General features: G+C 36.7%; 5 protein-coding genes across 5 annotated transcripts; 4 read left to right on the top strand and 1 right to left on the bottom strand.

Annotated features, from left to right (window-relative positions):
• Positions 1 to 1,468: 1,468 nt before the first annotated feature.
• PHYBLDRAFT_59924 (hypothetical protein) lies at positions 1,469 to 3,823 on the top strand (the record flags this gene model as incomplete). Its single annotated transcript, XM_018440580.1, has 9 exons — positions 1,469 to 1,471; positions 1,533 to 1,619; positions 1,679 to 1,859; positions 1,949 to 2,122; positions 2,226 to 2,395; positions 2,468 to 2,738; positions 2,824 to 3,134; positions 3,226 to 3,402; positions 3,503 to 3,823. The coding sequence occupies 9 exons, from the start codon at positions 1,469 to 1,471 to the stop codon at positions 3,821 to 3,823; spliced, it is 1,695 nt and encodes a 564-aa protein (XP_018294428.1).
• A 2,954-nt stretch (positions 3,824 to 6,777) lies between these two features.
• On the top strand, positions 6,778 to 8,117 carry PHYBLDRAFT_110261 (hypothetical protein; the record flags this gene model as incomplete). Its single annotated transcript, XM_018428158.1, has 5 exons — positions 6,778 to 6,970; positions 7,088 to 7,228; positions 7,331 to 7,468; positions 7,614 to 7,818; positions 7,898 to 8,117. 5 exons carry the CDS (start codon positions 6,778 to 6,780, stop codon positions 8,115 to 8,117), a joined length of 897 nt encoding a protein of 298 aa, XP_018294427.1.
• A 33-nt stretch (positions 8,118 to 8,150) lies between these two features.
• Positions 8,151 to 10,696, bottom strand: PHYBLDRAFT_186262 (glycoside hydrolase family 36 protein). The gene is made up of 2 exons (XM_018439213.1): positions 10,211 to 10,696; positions 8,151 to 10,070 (listed from the first exon to the last, which is right to left on the bottom strand). Exons 1-2 carry the CDS (start codon positions 10,630 to 10,632, stop codon positions 8,363 to 8,365), a joined length of 2,130 nt encoding a protein of 709 aa, XP_018294426.1. The 5' UTR covers positions 10,633 to 10,696; the 3' UTR covers positions 8,151 to 8,362.
• A 584-nt stretch (positions 10,697 to 11,280) lies between these two features.
• On the top strand, positions 11,281 to 13,895 carry PHYBLDRAFT_186261 (hypothetical protein; the record flags this gene model as incomplete). The annotated part of the gene is made up of 7 exons (XM_018439212.1): positions 11,281 to 11,354; positions 11,419 to 11,530; positions 11,582 to 11,617; positions 11,849 to 12,057; positions 12,110 to 12,127; positions 12,256 to 12,312; positions 12,408 to 13,895. The coding sequence occupies 7 exons, from the start codon at positions 11,284 to 11,286 to the stop codon at positions 13,759 to 13,761; spliced, it is 1,857 nt and encodes a 618-aa protein (XP_018294425.1). The 3' UTR covers positions 13,762 to 13,895.
• A 1,222-nt stretch (positions 13,896 to 15,117) lies between these two features.
• On the top strand, positions 15,118 to 17,503 carry PHYBLDRAFT_109842 (hypothetical protein; the record flags this gene model as incomplete). The annotated part of the gene is made up of 8 exons (XM_018428139.1): positions 15,118 to 15,328; positions 15,485 to 15,677; positions 16,079 to 16,219; positions 16,513 to 16,629; positions 16,754 to 16,787; positions 16,938 to 17,054; positions 17,114 to 17,212; positions 17,297 to 17,503. The coding sequence occupies 8 exons, from the start codon at positions 15,118 to 15,120 to the stop codon at positions 17,501 to 17,503; spliced, it is 1,119 nt and encodes a 372-aa protein (XP_018294424.1).
• Positions 17,504 to 17,925: the final 422 nt, after the last annotated feature.

The raw sequence follows: 17,925 nt of genomic DNA, 5'->3' as shown, positions 1-17,925 counted from the left end.
TGAAATGGATGTTGTATTATAACAAAAGAAACTGGTTTATTTATTGGGTACACATTCCCGTAATTAGGTCTTGTGCATAGTATATTTAAAGAGAGGAGCCGCTTGAACTGACATAAAACATGATCATTTACCGGTTAACTGGAAGTAAATGGTTTATATAAAATAAGGGAGGAAATAATATTAATAATCCTATTTAGACACCACTCTGAAGATACGGGCCCTTTACGACTCTTGGGTGTTTAGTCAAAAGGAAGTAAAGGAGTGTAAATAGGCACAGCATAAGAGTGAGTTCTGGCATTAGATCTCTTCCAATCTCTATTTCCTTTTACAATTATTGGGGAACTTTAAGACAGATCGAGAATATATACCATGTGATTCAATACCTTTAACAATTTGTTTATATAGATAATATGTTGATGTCAGGCATACAATATTAAGTACTATTTTGGTTATCAAAGATAATCTAGTCGAAATTATATATATATAATTGGCCAAGTCTAGCATAGTTTACTCTGTTACACTTCTTTACAAGGCAATAAAGAGAAATGAACAAAAACGCCTTTGATTGCTTTAGATTATATATACATGTATATATATATATTAGTAGTTAAACATAAGAAAGTCCAGGTGGTCTTATGTTAATAATACTTATAATTAACTATAACCACCTTTGGGATTCATTTACTCATCCATATATTATTGTTTTGGCTATTCATTTGCTTCTATTATAAAACTAGTGAAGACAATTTCAAGATATTGATTGGTCTGAATAACGGTGTACAAGAAGTTCTTATTCTTCTATTTTTTTTTACTTTTTTTTTGCAACTACGCTAATTCGTATATATTTATATATATACACACACACACATTTGGGTCGAGCGGGCACAGTGACGCTGAGAGAATCAAGTGTCTTCTTTAAGATCTCCAGTTCACCAAAAGTCCCGCGTAACCTCAAGACTCACTCTTGTGGCATCAATGGAAATTTTTCTCGAATATTATAACAGTTTATTTTTTACCCATTCTCGTGGGTCTTCCTCCGTTTCTTTTTCTCTTTTATTCAGTCCATTCCTTTAGTATTTGACGCTCTTCTAGCCGTACGCTCTCCTTTATTTTATTTTTTAAAAAAAATAACGTTTTCCTGAAATCTACACCCAAAGAAGGGTCGTTCTTATTTCTTATTTCTTTTTACTACTTATATTATTAAAAGAATAATAAAAATAAGCACAGTGCATACTTGAAAAAACCAACAAACAGAAAAGATACCCCACCTGTTTATACCATATCGATCCAGACACACACACACACACACACGAAAGAGCTACGATGATATTTAGTAAATCAGTTCTTCAATTAGCTGTCCTATTTACAGCAGCATCACTTCAACTTGTTAATGCCCAGTCTCGGTCTCTGTCGTCTACGCACTCCACGACAATCACAACAACTACACAAAAAAAAATAATGTCTACTCATGGTAAGTAGACTCAGCTCGAAATACCTTTTGATGTTTTCCCACACTTGCATCTTAATTTAAGCCTACTTGTAATTCAGCAGCAGCAGCAGCAGCAGTTAGTGTTTCTAATGATTCAGCTTGTACAAAATACCCTGGTGGTGTTTGTTCAGTAAGTGGTCTACAGACTCACAAAATATACCAGTCATCTTACCCTGTTCGTAACGTCAGGAATATATCGACTATCCAGTATATCTAGGAAGCAAATCATTTGCAGATATCGAACATCAGCTCGCCATTTTACCAAATTTTACCCTCTGGTACAGCAAAATCGTTCCTGGCTGTACAGATGCATTCAATCGATACCATTGTTCCCTTGCCTATCCAAAATGCGAGACTGACAGCTCAAATAGTAAATATCAAATATCAAATCTCAAAAAAAATGCTCCTACTTGACAAACATACCAAACCAAAATCTTACTTAATATGTTTGTATATTAGCCCCCACTATTTATCTAGCCTGTAAATCAACCTGTGAAAAGACCGTAGATTCATGTACAAATGTTTTAATGACATCAGGAGCCATGCATCTTTTACCAAACTGCACCTCTGAAATGCCGGTTCCTGGTACACCTCTGCAACCGGATGAAACATGTAACATAATTGAGCCATTAGGTAAAAACGGTTAACAACAAAAGTTGTAGCTAAAAAAGAACCCCCCAAAGTGATTGTAGTGAAAATTAAAACTAACAAAAAATACCTTTTTTTTAAAAAAAAGTATCTGGAGCAGCTGCTGGATTCAATATATCTGCAATTCCGTTAGACTTTCTTTCAGTAGAATGCCCAGCACCGTTTACTCTTGATCTTGCACCTGAAAAGCACAGGGGTATAGAGTATATAAACTACTGTCAGTATGGTTGTTGTATTCCTTGTCCTTCGCAGGATTTGGTAAGCCTTTACTGAAAAGAAAATACCTATGTAGAATCACAAAAAATTCATTTAATTGTTTGATCCTTCCAGTTTTACAAAAAGAATTGGACACGCACTGCCTTCTTAGCCACAGACATTATGCGATTCATATCAGCCATAGCGTCTTTTGTTATTTTGATAAGCTATCTTGTTTTACCTGACAAGAGACGACATCCTTCTCTTCTTATCTTGAATTTGTCTTTGGCTATCTTCTTGTTCAGTATGACCGTTTTCTTCTCAATTGGTGACCAACATGGCTTACAATGCGCAGATGATATCACACCAAGTGACCAGAAAAACAACTATAAATGTGCAGCTCAAGGTAGTTAACGCCACCATTGTTATTGTTATTGTTATTGTTATTATTATTATTATAAATAGGTATCTGACTATTATATAATCTCTAGGTGCCATTCTTATATTCTCTTCGTTTGCAACTACTTGTTGGGCTGCAGCTCTGATTGTCAATCTACATTTACACACCGTCTGGAACTCTAGTTTCTTTACCAACAGATATATATTGCTTAATGTTATCTGCTGGGGAATCCCAACAGTCATAATGTGTACTGCCTTGGGAATTAAATCTGTGAAATTTGAATTCGCCAATCTTTGCTTGGTGTCAATTGAACATATTTTTGCCTTGTTTTTCTACCCCATGGCTGTTATTATCTGCCCATCGTTCCTACTTCATATTGCTACATTCTTTTACATTGCAAAGGTAAAAAAAGAAAAGAAAAGAAAACAATAGTCTAAAGTCAATATAGATATGCATACATTCATATACTTATGTTTTATTTCTTTGTTCAAAGATTGCTATTCGTGAAGGCCTTGAGTCTGACATGTCACAGTCGCTATCAAATGGAGACCCAACTGGAATGCGACCTGCCAAAGCAAAGAGACATAAACATGTTATTACAGCCGTTAAAATCCAATGGCGTGCTCTCATATTAGCTATTGCTGCATGTGGGACCGTCGTATTCTACTGGGTAAGAACCACATATAATATTTGTATTATTATTATTATTTTTTAAAAAAAAAACATGGTATTAAATTTGATTTGATTTATTTTGCTTTATTTTATTATAGCTTTTTTATATGACCCAGATTTCCAACCTATTGAACTTCTCTAAAAACGTAACAGTTGCTTCAAAATGGCTGACTTGTATGTTAGAAAGTGCAGGTGATCACCAAAACGAGTGCACTTCGATTGTCAGTCCTTACCTGCCAACATTCGGGCTTATGGTTACAGCAGAATCACTTGTCAGTCTTGTTGGCATATGGCTTTTTATCATCTTTGGAAAACGATCTCTCTGGCGAGAATGGAACGATATGATATTTGAGCTACGAATTAGATTTAGTTCAAGAGGTCGGTCAGAAAAAAATGGAGAGCAGTTCTTTGCTCTTTAAATCCTGTATACGTTTGGTTTAGTATTATCTTCATCCCTTATATTCTCTCTCTCTCTCGCTCTCTCTCATCCTTGTATTTGTATCTATTAAATGTGTATTATCTATCTACTACTTACCTATCTATTTATCTATTTACTATTTCATTTTTCTTTTACTATCTATTTATTTCTGAAGCCTTTGTCGATATCAACCGAGCTGTTTCTTTCTATCTCTATATTCTTTTATCTTTTAATTTTATTATTATTATTATTATTATTATTATTATTATTCATTATTATTTATCTTTACATCTTAATCGAGGGCTCTTTTAATGCTTTTCATTTTATCTTTCAATCATCAAAGTCCAGCTCGCTTAAATAATATATACTTTCTTATAAAAATAAAAATAAAAGGCTGTACCATGATACAGCTGGTCACTGAATTATTTTAGCCTTTTAAAATACACAGACATAAACAAACATGCTGTCTATTCTGGACACCAAGTTACTTGAGATATTCAATGTCCAATATTTCAATGAGTATCCCTGGAATCTTGAGTTATTTGTGCTGCCACAAATTTATAGTATTGTGAATTAACGAGGATTGGTAGAGTACTTGAAACAGTTACTTATCTCTATCGGCCGAGTTCTTTTATATGTATATAAGGTAAATACAATATAATGTAGTGTACACATGTAAGACTTTTTATTGATGTCTTACTAGTATCTTGCTGCGGGTTACAAGTTTGTACCCAAGTCGTACTCCATACTTCGCTTTTATTGTGGAGTTTGTTATTGTTTTTATTTATTTATTTTAAAACCAAGTAATTGTACCAAATTTGTGAATATTAGCATGTGCTTCTTTAACGTCTTCAGGCTTGGGCTGGGAAAATTGTAGAGTTGTGTAATGTTATATAGACTATAGCATGGCGATGTTGCACTTGAGAGAAAATTAAAAGAAAAAGAAAACTTCTTTGTTCAATACTCTTCAGTCATCACAATAAACACCATGTACGACGTCAATACCAGTTGTAAATTTAGCATTATTCTAAAGAAAAGGCTGGTTTTCTTTATGTCTCTTAGAAGCATTGTACATCCTCAGTTTATTTTATTCTGGCTTTTTATAATGACAAATTCTGTTCTTGTAGCCAAAAGGAATCGAATAACTCACCCTTTTACACATATACGATTTACAATCTGAAAACGCAGGTCTCGCTTTTAGGAGCTACTAACTGTCATTAATGGATTGTATTTTCCAATAAGTAATACAAAAGAAGTATTCTTAAGTTATTAGGTGAAATATTAAACGGCTTACCATTACTATTTCTTATATAATATTTAAGCTACTTCTTGCTTGAATATTATATGATATTGAGCATTTTTTTATCCCAAAATGCTACTTACAAATGTGTTTCACTGTATAAAATAGGTTTGAATCTTTTATAAATTGGTTAAATTAAATACATTTTTTGTGAAACCATGTTTTATACCATGGACAGCTGAAGCTTATATTTCTTTCTTTCTTTCTTTCTTTCTTTCTTGTAGAATCAGGATAAAGAATATTCTTTTATTTTCTCCACCTTACATTCTCTCTCTTATATTTTCAATCAAGTCCATTTTGATGGCATTTTAAAAGCTGCACGCAGAGCGTGACAGAAGATCAATAAAATACTAAAAAAAGAAAGGATAAAGAATATGAAGATTCTCCTATAAGTTTATTTGCTCAATTCGATTATATTTTCCATTTCTTTAATAGAAAAGTATGATTCTTTGACTAATACACACACACACATACACACTTGCTCACAAGAAAGAAAACCAAACCAAATCATCATCTACCGTTCTTATTGTATTGGTACTATACACTACAGGAAAAATGGTGACTTCAGAGACAAATTTGGGGGGCGCTTTTCGTTTATACCCCTGATATGACCCTCTACTTTTACGAAAAATAAAGCATTTCCACTATTTTGCGGATGTAACACTATAGGAAGATACATGAGTTTCTGAAATTGCTTGCTGGTTTTGACAGAAATTAGCGGATTTGTCTTCGATTCAGAAACCCGTGTTGAATGGATAATGGATTCTGAACTTCTTTTGTTTGATTAAGAAAAAAAAACCAATATAAGATATATACCTTTTGATTTTCTTTCTCTTTTATTCTTGCTAACAAGACTTTGAGGCTTTATAGAACACTAACTAAGTGATATACAATCTATGACCTTTGAAAGATAACAACATTGGACCGAAAGATTATTACAATAACTTACAATACAGTACATTGCATTGCATTACAGCGAATCTTTACTAGGTGGGCATAAATACACATGTTTGATAGATAAAGCGGGATATAACTGTAGTTCTTGGAATTATTAAATATAATCGCTTTGTCTTATTTTTGGATAAATCGCTTGGAAATTGTCATTATCATTTTTAATTTTTCAATATAAAATAATATATATGCTAGATATTATGGCATTGACCTTTAATTAATTATTGATTAACATTAATACGCATACTATATTAGCATTGATTATTATTGATATATATATATATATATATATATATTCTTGGTTATCCCCAAATTTCTAAATAAATATTAAATTATCTTTATAAAGAAAATATTACCAATATCTCTTTATGTAAATATCTAATCTAATATGCCAAATCACACGTCTAACTTGTGTAAAAGAATCATAAATACAATATTATAAAACATTTTGAAATATATATATATATTATTTATAATTTGATAAAATAAACCCATAATGTCAAAAAAAAAGAAAAAAGTAAAAGTAAAAATAAAAAAAAGGTGTTATGCTTGATAAAAGCTCTGGTATCAAAGATGCTTATATAATGCCTTGGAAGACTGCCCTGTCAATACACACAGGGAGTCCGAGTGGCTTAGTAAACACCGATTTACAACCTTGAACAACCATCAAGAAACGGGGACTACCTAGTTAAGTTCCCTTCTCCATGTCGCGTCTCTTTCTTGCCCCTGTGCGTTCTCTGAAACTATCACCCGTGCTCTCATTGGGTCGCAAAGCCTTTTCTTCTGCCTCCGTTCGTCTACAGACCGTTGAGCCCAAGGAAACCAAGGAAACCAAGGAAACCAAGACTACCCATTTCGGTTTCCGTGATGTAGCTGAGAATGAGAAGGAATCTTTGGGTGTGTTATAATAAAAAGAAGAAAAAAAAAGGAAAAGGGGCAGAGCTCTGTTAACTCACAACCAAACAATTGTATATCTTTTTTATTTTTATTATTATTATTGAATTCAATAATTAGTCCACAACGTATTCGCCAATGTTGCAGGTAGTTACGATATCATGAACGATGCAATGAGCATGGGTATCCACCGTATCTGGAAAGACGAGTTTATCCGCAACATGGCACCCGGCCCTGGTACAAAGTTACTCGATGTTGCAGGTGGAACAGGCAAGATATATTTTCTATAAAATAAAATAACATTGACGGCAACGACGAAGGGCAACGGCAACATTGGTACCTAATACTAGAAACGTAAACTAGGCGATATTGCCCTGCGATTCTTGGACTTTTGCAAGAATATTCACCGCGATTCGACAGCCAGTGTAACAATGGTTGACATCAACCCTCACATGCTCGAGGAAGGAAAGAAGCGTTTCCAGAAAACTCAGTATGCTCACAGTAAGTTTTTGCTTTTGATTTTTCTTTTGTTTGTTAATTGCAGTGTAGTGTAGGATAGAATATTTATTACTATTACTGGATAACTGAAAGAATAAGAAGAAGAAGAAGTAAAACGCAATTTTGATAACATAATTTCTCTGTACAGCAAACCAAGCCAACTTCTTGGTCCAGAATGCTGAGAACTTGGAGGCCATTCCTGATGCTTCCGTTGATGTATATACGATTGCATTCGGTATCCGTAACTGCACACACGTTGATAGAGTAGTCAAGGAAGCATACCGTGTATTGAAGCCAGGAGGACGCTTCATGTGTCTTGAGTTCAGCAAGGTTGATAACCCTGTAATTGGAAAGTAAGTAGAAACGAAGGCTATAATTAAAATAAACACAGAGTAGTTTGTTTGTTTGCTAATTTTATTTATTTATTTAAAGGTTTTACGATATCTATTCATTCGATATCATCCCAACTCTTGGTCAGGTTATTGCCAATGACCGTGATTCTTACCAGTACCTTGTTGAGAGTATCCGTCAATTTTATAGCCAAGATGAATTCGCAAAGATCATTCGTGATGCTGGATTCTCTACTGTTGGTAAAGGATACGAAAACTTGACATTTGGTGTTGCTGCTATCCACAGTGGCTTCAAGATGTAAAAAAAAAGAGAGAAAAGAAATGTATAGAAAGAGAAAGAGACATTAGACGTATAAAATCGCACAAATTTATTAAGATTCTTTTTTGGAGGGGTATCTTAAAGTACATTAAAAAGCATGATCATGTTAAAAAAAATTACAATAAGGAATTATACTTTTTTTTTATGTATATGTATGTGATAAAAGATGATAGTTAGCAATAAGGAATCTAGAATTAGTATATACTACACAACGATTACGTGGTGTTTTCAGACCACTACTTGGCCAATGTGCAGGTCTCCCTCTACAGAAATATGTTCTACATCAGCTTCTTCACCATTGATGTAAACTGTTTCCGGGAGCATGCCTTCGCCGTTGTGGATAAAGATCTTGAAGTTTTCGTTCTTTAGAGAACCTCGAATTTCGATCTTTAATCCTTCTTCAGAACCCTCCCAATTCTCAATCTCCCAGCCAGGGATTATGTGTCCTGTGGATCCTGCGAATCCATTCTCTACATGAAGTAGGGTTCTAGTCTGGTGTGGTCGTAATTCAATCGTATCAGAGGGCTTGTGCCACACAACCTGTCCACTTAAAAGTACGTTGTCTTGCTCGAAGTAATAGCGATCAGACAACTTGAGGGAATGCGGTACAGGAGACAGGTTTATGTAGGTGCTGTAGTTATGGCGGTGGCTGTGGTATGATATTTGATAGACATCTGGGGATATCTGTCTTACTGCGTCGACTTCGGTTTCTGCTTTTGGAAATAATGATGCATAAAGCTTGTGCTCAGAGTCGGAATAAGTGTCTACATTGTCAGACATCAGAGCCATCTGGCCAAGGATAACGTTTATAGCGAAAAGGGTGTGACGTTCATCCTCGGTGAGTTTGTTGTTTTCTGATCGGATAAAGAAGACATCTGGATCAGTACCAAACATAGACTGCATTGGCCATCTGTGCAGGGTTGAGACCAAGGCATTGCTAGTCGACACACGCTCTCTGACATTGGCCAGTCGGAGTACAGAGTTATCCCACCAAGGTGAAGCATCGTTGCTTATACGGCAATAGTCCAGACGGCCCCAGGTAGATGGAAGGGGAACACCGGAGCCGAGAAGAATAGCGCGATCATTGGTGAGCTCCTGGATTAACTCGATGGCATCCCACATAATCTCACCACGAGACTTTCCGTTACGTGGGATCATGGCAGCCGCAAACAGAAAGTCGAGCTTGAGCATACCGTATCCCCACTCCTCTATAACGACGTCAAATACTTGTTGAAGATAACCGCGGACCTCTGGATTGTAAATATCGATGCTATAGAAACCTCCCCAATTTGGGCCTGCGGTGAGAAGATTGCCCTGGGAGTCTGTCACAATCCAGCTCTTATGTTCTTTCACTATGTTGCTGTCTACGCCTACTGCAAAAGGAGCGAGCCACAATCCAGGAAGGTATCCTGCTTCTTTGATTTCAGTTGCCAGTATTTGCATTCCTCGAGGAAACTTTTCGGAATCGACGTCAAGCCAGTCGCCTATAGCAATTTCGTAGCCGTCGTCGATTTGGAAGAGGTCGATTGGGTACTTGTGTTCTTTGATAGCATTGAGGTTGTCCAGTACATCTGATTCGGTGATCTTCTCGTAGGTGTTGTACCAAGAGGTCCAGCCTGTCAATGGGCGGCGGGGAGCTTTGGTTTGCTTTGGGTAATAAGCGGCATAATCCTTCCAGATGGCGCTCATATCCTCGCGGTAGTCTAGATAGATCTTTATGGCCAAGGTTTCACCTTTTGCGAGGTTCTTGCCATCGATATCTTTGTAGATACTAAAATGGCCCTTGTTCATATCTGCTTGGAAATAAGTGTATCCGGTGTTTTCGGATACTGAGCCAAGGAACAAGATGTTCTCTTCTTCTGGGTCACGGAAATAGGTATACCCATTTGAGTGAATTACACCAGGTTTTCCAGAGTAATTATAAAAAGGAGAATCACTTTTTTTTTGTGGAAACAATTGAATCCAAATATGTTAAATTACAAAGAAAATAGAATATGTAATACGGTGTAAAGAAATGTGGTGTGAGTTGAATTGTTATATATATGTGTGTGTATCATTGTATGCATAATATATTACCTTTGAAGATCAAATTTAGTTTTCCAGGCAACAAGAGTAGGAATAGATGACAGGCGACTGTTGCTGTCCATTTCCTTGGACAAACTCCAGCTTTGGAAACCTTCTGCCATCATAGTATGACCTTTGATAGGCAAGTCCATAATAAACTCCAGATGGCGTAATCGGACGGAATCGCGCAGGGCTTTGACTGAATAAGTGAGTTCGTAGCGGGTTTCAGTTAGTTTTTCAAAGGCTTGTTTAAAAACAAGCGGGTGCTGAGTCCGGTCCTGGGATGCCAGTTGTTCTGTTAGGGCATGACTTGAACCGTCATGGAAGTAATGAGCATTAACTAGTGGAGAGCTATTTATGAGAGTATCGAATAGTGACATTGCGTATGAAACAGGGAAGAAGATAAAAGACGCAGCAATAATTGTCAGAATCATGGCTATATAAACTAGCCGTGAGTTTTTGGACCAAAAAAGAAAAAAAGAAAAATGTACACAAATGGTAATACAGCTATATTTTGACGCCTAAGAGCGTTTAAACGGAAGGCACATAATATTATATTTATAAATATATTTGTATTTGTAATTGCATCTGACATCATAGTTGTAATATTTCACTTTTTTAAAAAAAATGCTTTATCTAGAAAACACACCACTCATATAATATGAATTATAGATAAAAATATATGGACTTTATGTACATGTATATATAGATCCATCATTACTACTTTAACAAAAAAGCCGTTGCAGTTTCCTATTTCTAGACCAACTGCGCCAGTAATAGGAGCGGAAGGACGGAAGGACGGAAGGATAGGAGGACTTGCGTTTAAGCGGACTAGTATAGATATCAATAAACACATATACTATAACAATCCTACTTTGGTTTGCTGATAAAACTGATAAAATAGAATGTACTATACACTTTGGTGCTTCAGCTTTCTCAGGCACAAACTGTCTTCCACTGCTGACATTAAAATTCCGAAAAGCAGCCTTCTTTTTCTTTTTTTTTTTTTGGTTGTCCAAATTTTTGTGATTTTTTTTTAAAAAAGGAAAAAGAGAAAAAAAGGAAAGAAAATAAGCATCGTTGTCATGAAGAGAAAGGCAACAGGAAAGGATATTGCTCAACCAACAGAACTCAAAAAGAGCTTTTTACAGACAAGGTACCCAGCCATAAATGTGTGAATGAATGCATAGCATGTAGACGCGATCCCTGACAGATCCAAGGCTCTTTTTTGCTCCTCTACCTGCCGAACCTCCCCGAGAGAAACGCAAAGCACAGGCCACACCTAATCGTCCTCCGAAAAAACAGAACACGATACAAATGACTACAGAAAAAGTGAGTGATCTTTACTGTCGATAACTGTCTGATTAAGGCATGATTGATCAGGTCCATCCAACCCCATGTCCAGTGGATCAATGCGATGTAAGATATAAACACAACCACATAATATATACATACATATACATATATATATACGGCACACACATTTGTATAAAGTTGTATATATAAATATTTATACTTTATACTTTATGATTTATACTCTTGTAAAGGTGTATGTGCATATATATATATATATGTATGTATGTATGTATGTTTCCATACCAAGTATAAATTTGACTGAATCCACTGAGATTCGATTGCCTTTTTTTTTAGGCTAGTGTACCTCGTCTTAGTTGCTCGGCTGTCAATTCAACCACAAACCAACCATGTACATTATCATTCTGTGAACATTGTGTTGAGACATTGTACGGGGAGACGCGCGAAAGTATTAAATCAAAAGACAGGATTTACGTAACAAGTAAAGGGAGTATTATTCGTCATCAGCATAAACCTCCCCTTCACTGGGCATGCCCTGTATGCAGGTATGTCTGTGATGTTGTCAATGTAAGAAGACTAATATGAACATGGATCTAGGGACATATGTGTGTGCAAGTAAGAAACAAAAAGGAACAGAAAGAAATATTTATATAAAAAATACACGCAGAGAAATATTAAATAGGAGAAAATAAGAAACAAAGACTTTGAAGTGAAGGACAATTTTTATTGATAGATCATTGTAGGTTCTGTAACGACAAGACATCTGATTTACCATCTTCTTTATCTGTATCCTTGAGCAAGTATGTTTAAGAGTCATATATTCATATAGAAAAAGAAAAGCCGGTTTTAATAATCTATAATTTTTCTTTATGTATATATTATATATATTTTTAAGGATATCCTTGACACCAGATATTTCGCGACCTAATCGACTTACCTTTGGACAAAAATCTACCCCCATTAACCCTCCTGAGCTTGTCCCTGTTACCCTTTTGCATAGTGAAGAGGAGATATGGGTGCGTCTACAGATCCGTGAATTTATTTACCGATTTGACGAGATATGCGCCATTGAACCGCGTATATTGGCCACTCTCCAGAACGTCCAATGCGATTGGCGAGTCAAGCGGCTGGCTGCCACTTTGGTCTGGCATTGTCTTTTGATCATCAGCACAAGTTATTATGAGACAGGAGCCACGAGCAACAAAACCATACCAAAGAACATCGGTCTGGATCATTTGGCTGGCGGCAGTCATTATGCACCACACATGGCTGCACGGATTATTGAGGTGTGGATTGAGGAGGAAGGACTGGATGATCCCATGATCCACAGGGAAGAGAGAGACGCAGCCTTCAAGATGATTCTTCAGAGAGAGGGCATGAGTGCAAAACGCTGGCAGGATGTTGGCGAAATGTTGGCCGCAGCCGGATTTGGTGATTTGCCTGTTCCAACCTTTCGAGATAGCAAGGCATCGACTGAAGATGAATGGCAAGAGGTCTCAAAGGTCATCCAGCGATTCCGCCGCCTAAAACGTCAGGCATCTCCGCTAACCTCGCTGGACGAACTCGGGATGGTACAGAGACTGCTGGAAATGCTGCTGTTTGATGTAAAAGTGCGTGAACAGCTCAATGACTCGTCCAAGGGGCTCAAGGAAAAGGAACTTGTACTCAAAAACGAACGCAAGACATACCAGCAAGAAGATTCGAGAAATAAGGTGAAGAAAAATGGATTATTGAGCCGTGTTAGTCAGCTGCGGGCGGTAGGCAAGGACACTATGAGACTTGAGGCAGAAGGTGAACTTGAGCAACTTGAGGTGACGATACGAGACAGCCGTGCTGATATGGAAGCAAAGGAGCTTGCGTTTATGATCGCCAAACAAAGGGCCGAGAAGAGACTGCAGTGTGCCGGAACAGACAACACGGGAAATACGTACTGGCTATTTAGTGATCTTCTGGCACCACCTATGGAGCGTGTCGGACACAGCTACGGAAATAGCGAGGCATGGTGGGCACACGGAGTTGTTGTTGTCGGTCCAGGCTTTACAGGAGGGACAGAGATCGCATGGTGGCGCTTGGAGGGTATTGAGAATATGGTTCAATTAGAGAAGTATTTGCAACAGGAGATGGATGGAGCGCATAGAAAGGGCGAATACGCTGTGGAAGTATCCAATCTTACAAAGCGGCTTTACAATCGCACACAATACCTGCGGACAATGGAGTGGTGTGTGTTTGGTGAAGGCTACTTTCGATAATTTTTGGGATTTCTTCTTCTTCTTCTTCTTCTTTCTATCTTCTCAAGACAAGAAGTACAAAAGAAACCAAAAGACAATATGTACATAAAAGATAATACAAGTTGAACGTGTGTAACAGTTCACATTATAAGTCTATACTTTTCTATTGACTTGTGTTTTGTTAAAGTCTGGTCATATACAATGTGTGTGTGTGTATAGCGGATTCAATCGATTGATTAGACAGAGACGCATGGTATCTTTTACCTTTCCATAATTGACCCCTCTTTTGGCCTTTTTTCTTTCTTACTTACTTTAATTAGGTTTGTCACATTAATTTGTGGCATTTGATCTATTGTATGGTTCATTTTTATAAAGGCTTTATGGTTTGAAGATTTTCATTTGCCCAAATCTTTTGTACAAAATACAGACTGACAATTGGTAATCATTAATATATGTATATAATTGTAAACTTTTTTTTTCATTCTTTTACTTATCTCTCTATGTGATTTTTTTCTTTTGTGGATTTTTGAATGGTTTGGAAAATGCATGCACAGTGAGGGAGATTGGGGAGTAGGGTCAACAAAATGGCAAATGTAAAGAAAATAGAGAACAGTGAATGAAGTATGCCTCTAGATAGAGTAACACATGCTCTCTGCAATGCAGTCAAGTCAAATGGGTTTGGATTTCTACAGCCAAAAAACCAAAAGTTGTGAAAGAGCTGTGAATTTTTTGAGACAGGGCAAAGATAACCCATTTGTAGCACGATTAATTATACAATTGCATATATAGTAAGGTAGCCAATATGATATATTGGCGTGCAGGAGTCACCAAAAGAAAAATAAGAGAGAGAGAGAGACATTGGACAGCCACAAAGCCGGTGAACTCCTATCTCGAGTTTGTTTCCCCTGGCCATCTCTCTGAGCCATTTCTCTCCTGTCACTAGTTTATAGGCCTTTCTTTCTTTCTTTTGACCCCGTCTGTTTCCCTCCTCCCTTTGACTTTTACTTTCACTCTCACTCTCACTCTCACTCTCACTTCCCTTTTACCATCCCCCCCCCTCCTCCTCTCCTTCACTCCTTCACTCCTTCCCCTTCCCCTTCCCCTTTGTACCCCCTTTATATATTATATATATTTTTATATCTTTGCCTTGGGGTATCCAATATAATTCAGTCCAGACTTGATCCATCTTACTAGCTACCTCTTCTCTTTCTTTTCCATTTCTCTCTTCTTCTTTTCTTTTCTTCTTTTTCCTTTTCCTTTTTTTTCCTTTTTACTTTTCTGTTAGATTATTTTAATCGTACTTATCCTAATATGCATATTGCCGTTCCTTCATTTCCAGAACACCCCAGTCCCAACTACTCTACAAAGAACCCAATAATGCCAGACTACTCTTACCGCTCATCAGCATCTTCCAGAAGACAGTCGGTCGCATCACCCGTATCTATCCTACCCAGCAACAAGTCCTCCAAATCGATTCGAGATCGTCGGCGTAGTTCAGGAACCCTGTCTACCCATAGCGTGTCCCAAAAAGCGCGCAAGACCATTGGAGATTATTATGTTGGAAAAACGCTAGGCAAAGGTGCTTCGGGTAAAGTATCTAACTATCTATGTATACATACATACATACATACATACATACATACATATATATATATAGTCTACAAAATAAAATAAAAAGAAAGTAGTGATACTGATAGTAACAACTACTTGACTGCTTCTTCTGCTTAACTTTATGTAAATTTAGGTCGAGTCAAACTAGGGATACATAGACAGACAGGAGAACAGGTAGCTATCAAGATAATTAGCAAGGCCCATCTTGCTGCCAACCCAGCTATCGAAAAGGCTGTTAGACGAGAGATTGCTATCATGAAATTGATCCGTCACCCCAATGTGATGTCTCTTGTGGATGTGATAGACGACGCCGCACTCCCGGATCTGTAAAGTATCTTGTTTTCCGTTTTATACAAATGTGCTTTTTATCTTGTGTTTAGTTCATGTCAATTCTCGTGGTTACAGTGGGTGTTGTGTTGTTGAAAGCTGGTCTAGAAAACAAATACAACAACACACTGCTCCTTTTCCTTCCTTCTTCGGTTTTTGCCCTCGCCTTTTACCTCCTTGAATTATTTTACAATACATTACATTACTTTATTATATTATATTATATTATATTGTATATTATAGTATAGTATGCATATATAGATATAGATATACTTCATAATTGGCCTTGTAAGAAACAATAGTACTAATTCACTAATATTCCTTTATTTTATTTTATTATTTCCTCTCATGACATACTCATTCTCCTCCTCCATTCTTTGAATCACGACCATCCCTGCAGACACCTTATTCTCGAGTATGTCGAAGGTGGTGAACTGTTTGAGTATCTTGTTAGCAAAGGTAGACTAGGCGAGCCAGAAGCACGCCACCACTTTCAACAGATAATTTTGGGTTTGGATTTTTGCCATCATCATTTAATTTGGTGAGTCAATTTTATTTTTATTTATTTATTTTTTTTAAAAAAAAAAAGAGAGAGAGAAACATTTCTGTGGATTTGCAAAAGCAGAGTAGCAATATCAACATAAGCAACGACCTTTATAATAAGTACTACTACCAATACCAACAGAAAGAAGAAGAAGAAGAAGAAGACGACGACAACGACGACGATTTAACGTGCAAAATTATCATTTCACTCAAAAAATAAAATATATATATTTCAATTTCGAAATTTCAATTAAATACATTGTACCTTAACACCCTGCATTTATCAAATAGTCATCGAGATCTCAAGCCAGAAAACTTGTTATTGGATGCTCAGAATAATATCAAGATTGCTGACTTTGGCATGGCTTCTCTTCAACCAGCCGGTTCAATGCTGGAAACAAGCTGCGGGTAATTATATCTTCTTTCTTTGTTCTTCTCTCTTTGGGTGTGCAGTGTGTTGGTTAGTGCTACCTCCTTTCTTAAGATGGAATTAAGATGGAAAGGAATCTAAATCCGCCTCTTATTTATCTAGATCTCCTCACTATGCAAGCCCTGAAATTGTTGCTGTAGGTTAAACTGCACGGGCCCTTGTCAAGGAGAGCTCAATGAGCTTCCCACTCCTCTTTCTTCTTCTTTTTCTTCGCATCTCCGCGTGGAACTGGCTGTTGTTTAGGAGAATGATTAGCTAATAATGTATTAACTATTTATTTATATAGGGCATGCCTTATAATGGTTCAGCTTCTGACATATGGTCTTGTGGTGTTATTCTCTATGCACTCTTGACCGGACATTTACCTTTTGACGATGAGAATATCCGTCAATTATTAAAAAAGGTAAAGTAATAATAATAAAGTACTTTGTTATATTATTAATTTATTCATCAAAATTGTAGGTCAAGTCTGGAAAATACACAATGCCTGATGATATTTCACGCAATGCACAAGATCTCATTCGCCGTATTCTTGTAGTTGATCCAACCAAACGCCTGACGGTATGGATAGGCTGAATATTATTGTGATTGATTATATAATATTTATCAAAAAAAGAGCTAATTTATTTTTCTTTTATTCATTAGATGGAACAAATCATGGCTCACCCCTGGTTCCGTGAGTCTGAACTTATGAATCTGTCTGCATTGCCTGTTCCACCGACCGAAAATGAGATTGGTCGTCCAGTCAATAGCCCTTCCGATATTGATGATCGTTTATTGGAAACCATCAAGTTTCTCTGGGGAGAAACAGATGATGAAGTAGTCATTGAAGCACTTGTCAGCAAAGAGTAAGGCCTGCCTTTGATAGCACTTCTTTATTAGTATTCTGTATTTACTTGTGATTATTTGGTTAATATCAAATAGACACAATATGCAAAAGGTCGTTTATGTACTTTTGCAGCAGCATGCCGAGCGATACTGGCAAACAGACCACGATGAAGACAGTTACTGCGATTACAATGCAGAAGATGATCGGTACCACTTTGGACGACCAGGTAATATAATAAAACTTTACATACATACATACATACATACATACATACATACATACATACATACATACATACATGCATACATATATAAGAATAAGGATAAAAATAAAAAATAAAACTTCATTCATTCGACAAGATTTGCAGATCCTCACATCTTCTGCAGATCCTTCTCAGCGTCGGTACCGTACCATAGGACACCATCCTGACCGTGATCGTCGATGT

This window comes from Phycomyces blakesleeanus, assembly GCF_001638985.1.
Source record: "Phycomyces blakesleeanus NRRL 1555(-) unplaced genomic scaffold PHYBLscaffold_6, whole genome shotgun sequence".
NCBI classification, from domain to species: domain Eukaryota; kingdom Fungi; phylum Mucoromycota; class Mucoromycetes; order Mucorales; family Phycomycetaceae; genus Phycomyces; species Phycomyces blakesleeanus.
The sequence above is the reverse complement of the archived record's forward strand: the minus strand, read 5'-3'. Positions and strand labels throughout refer to the sequence as shown.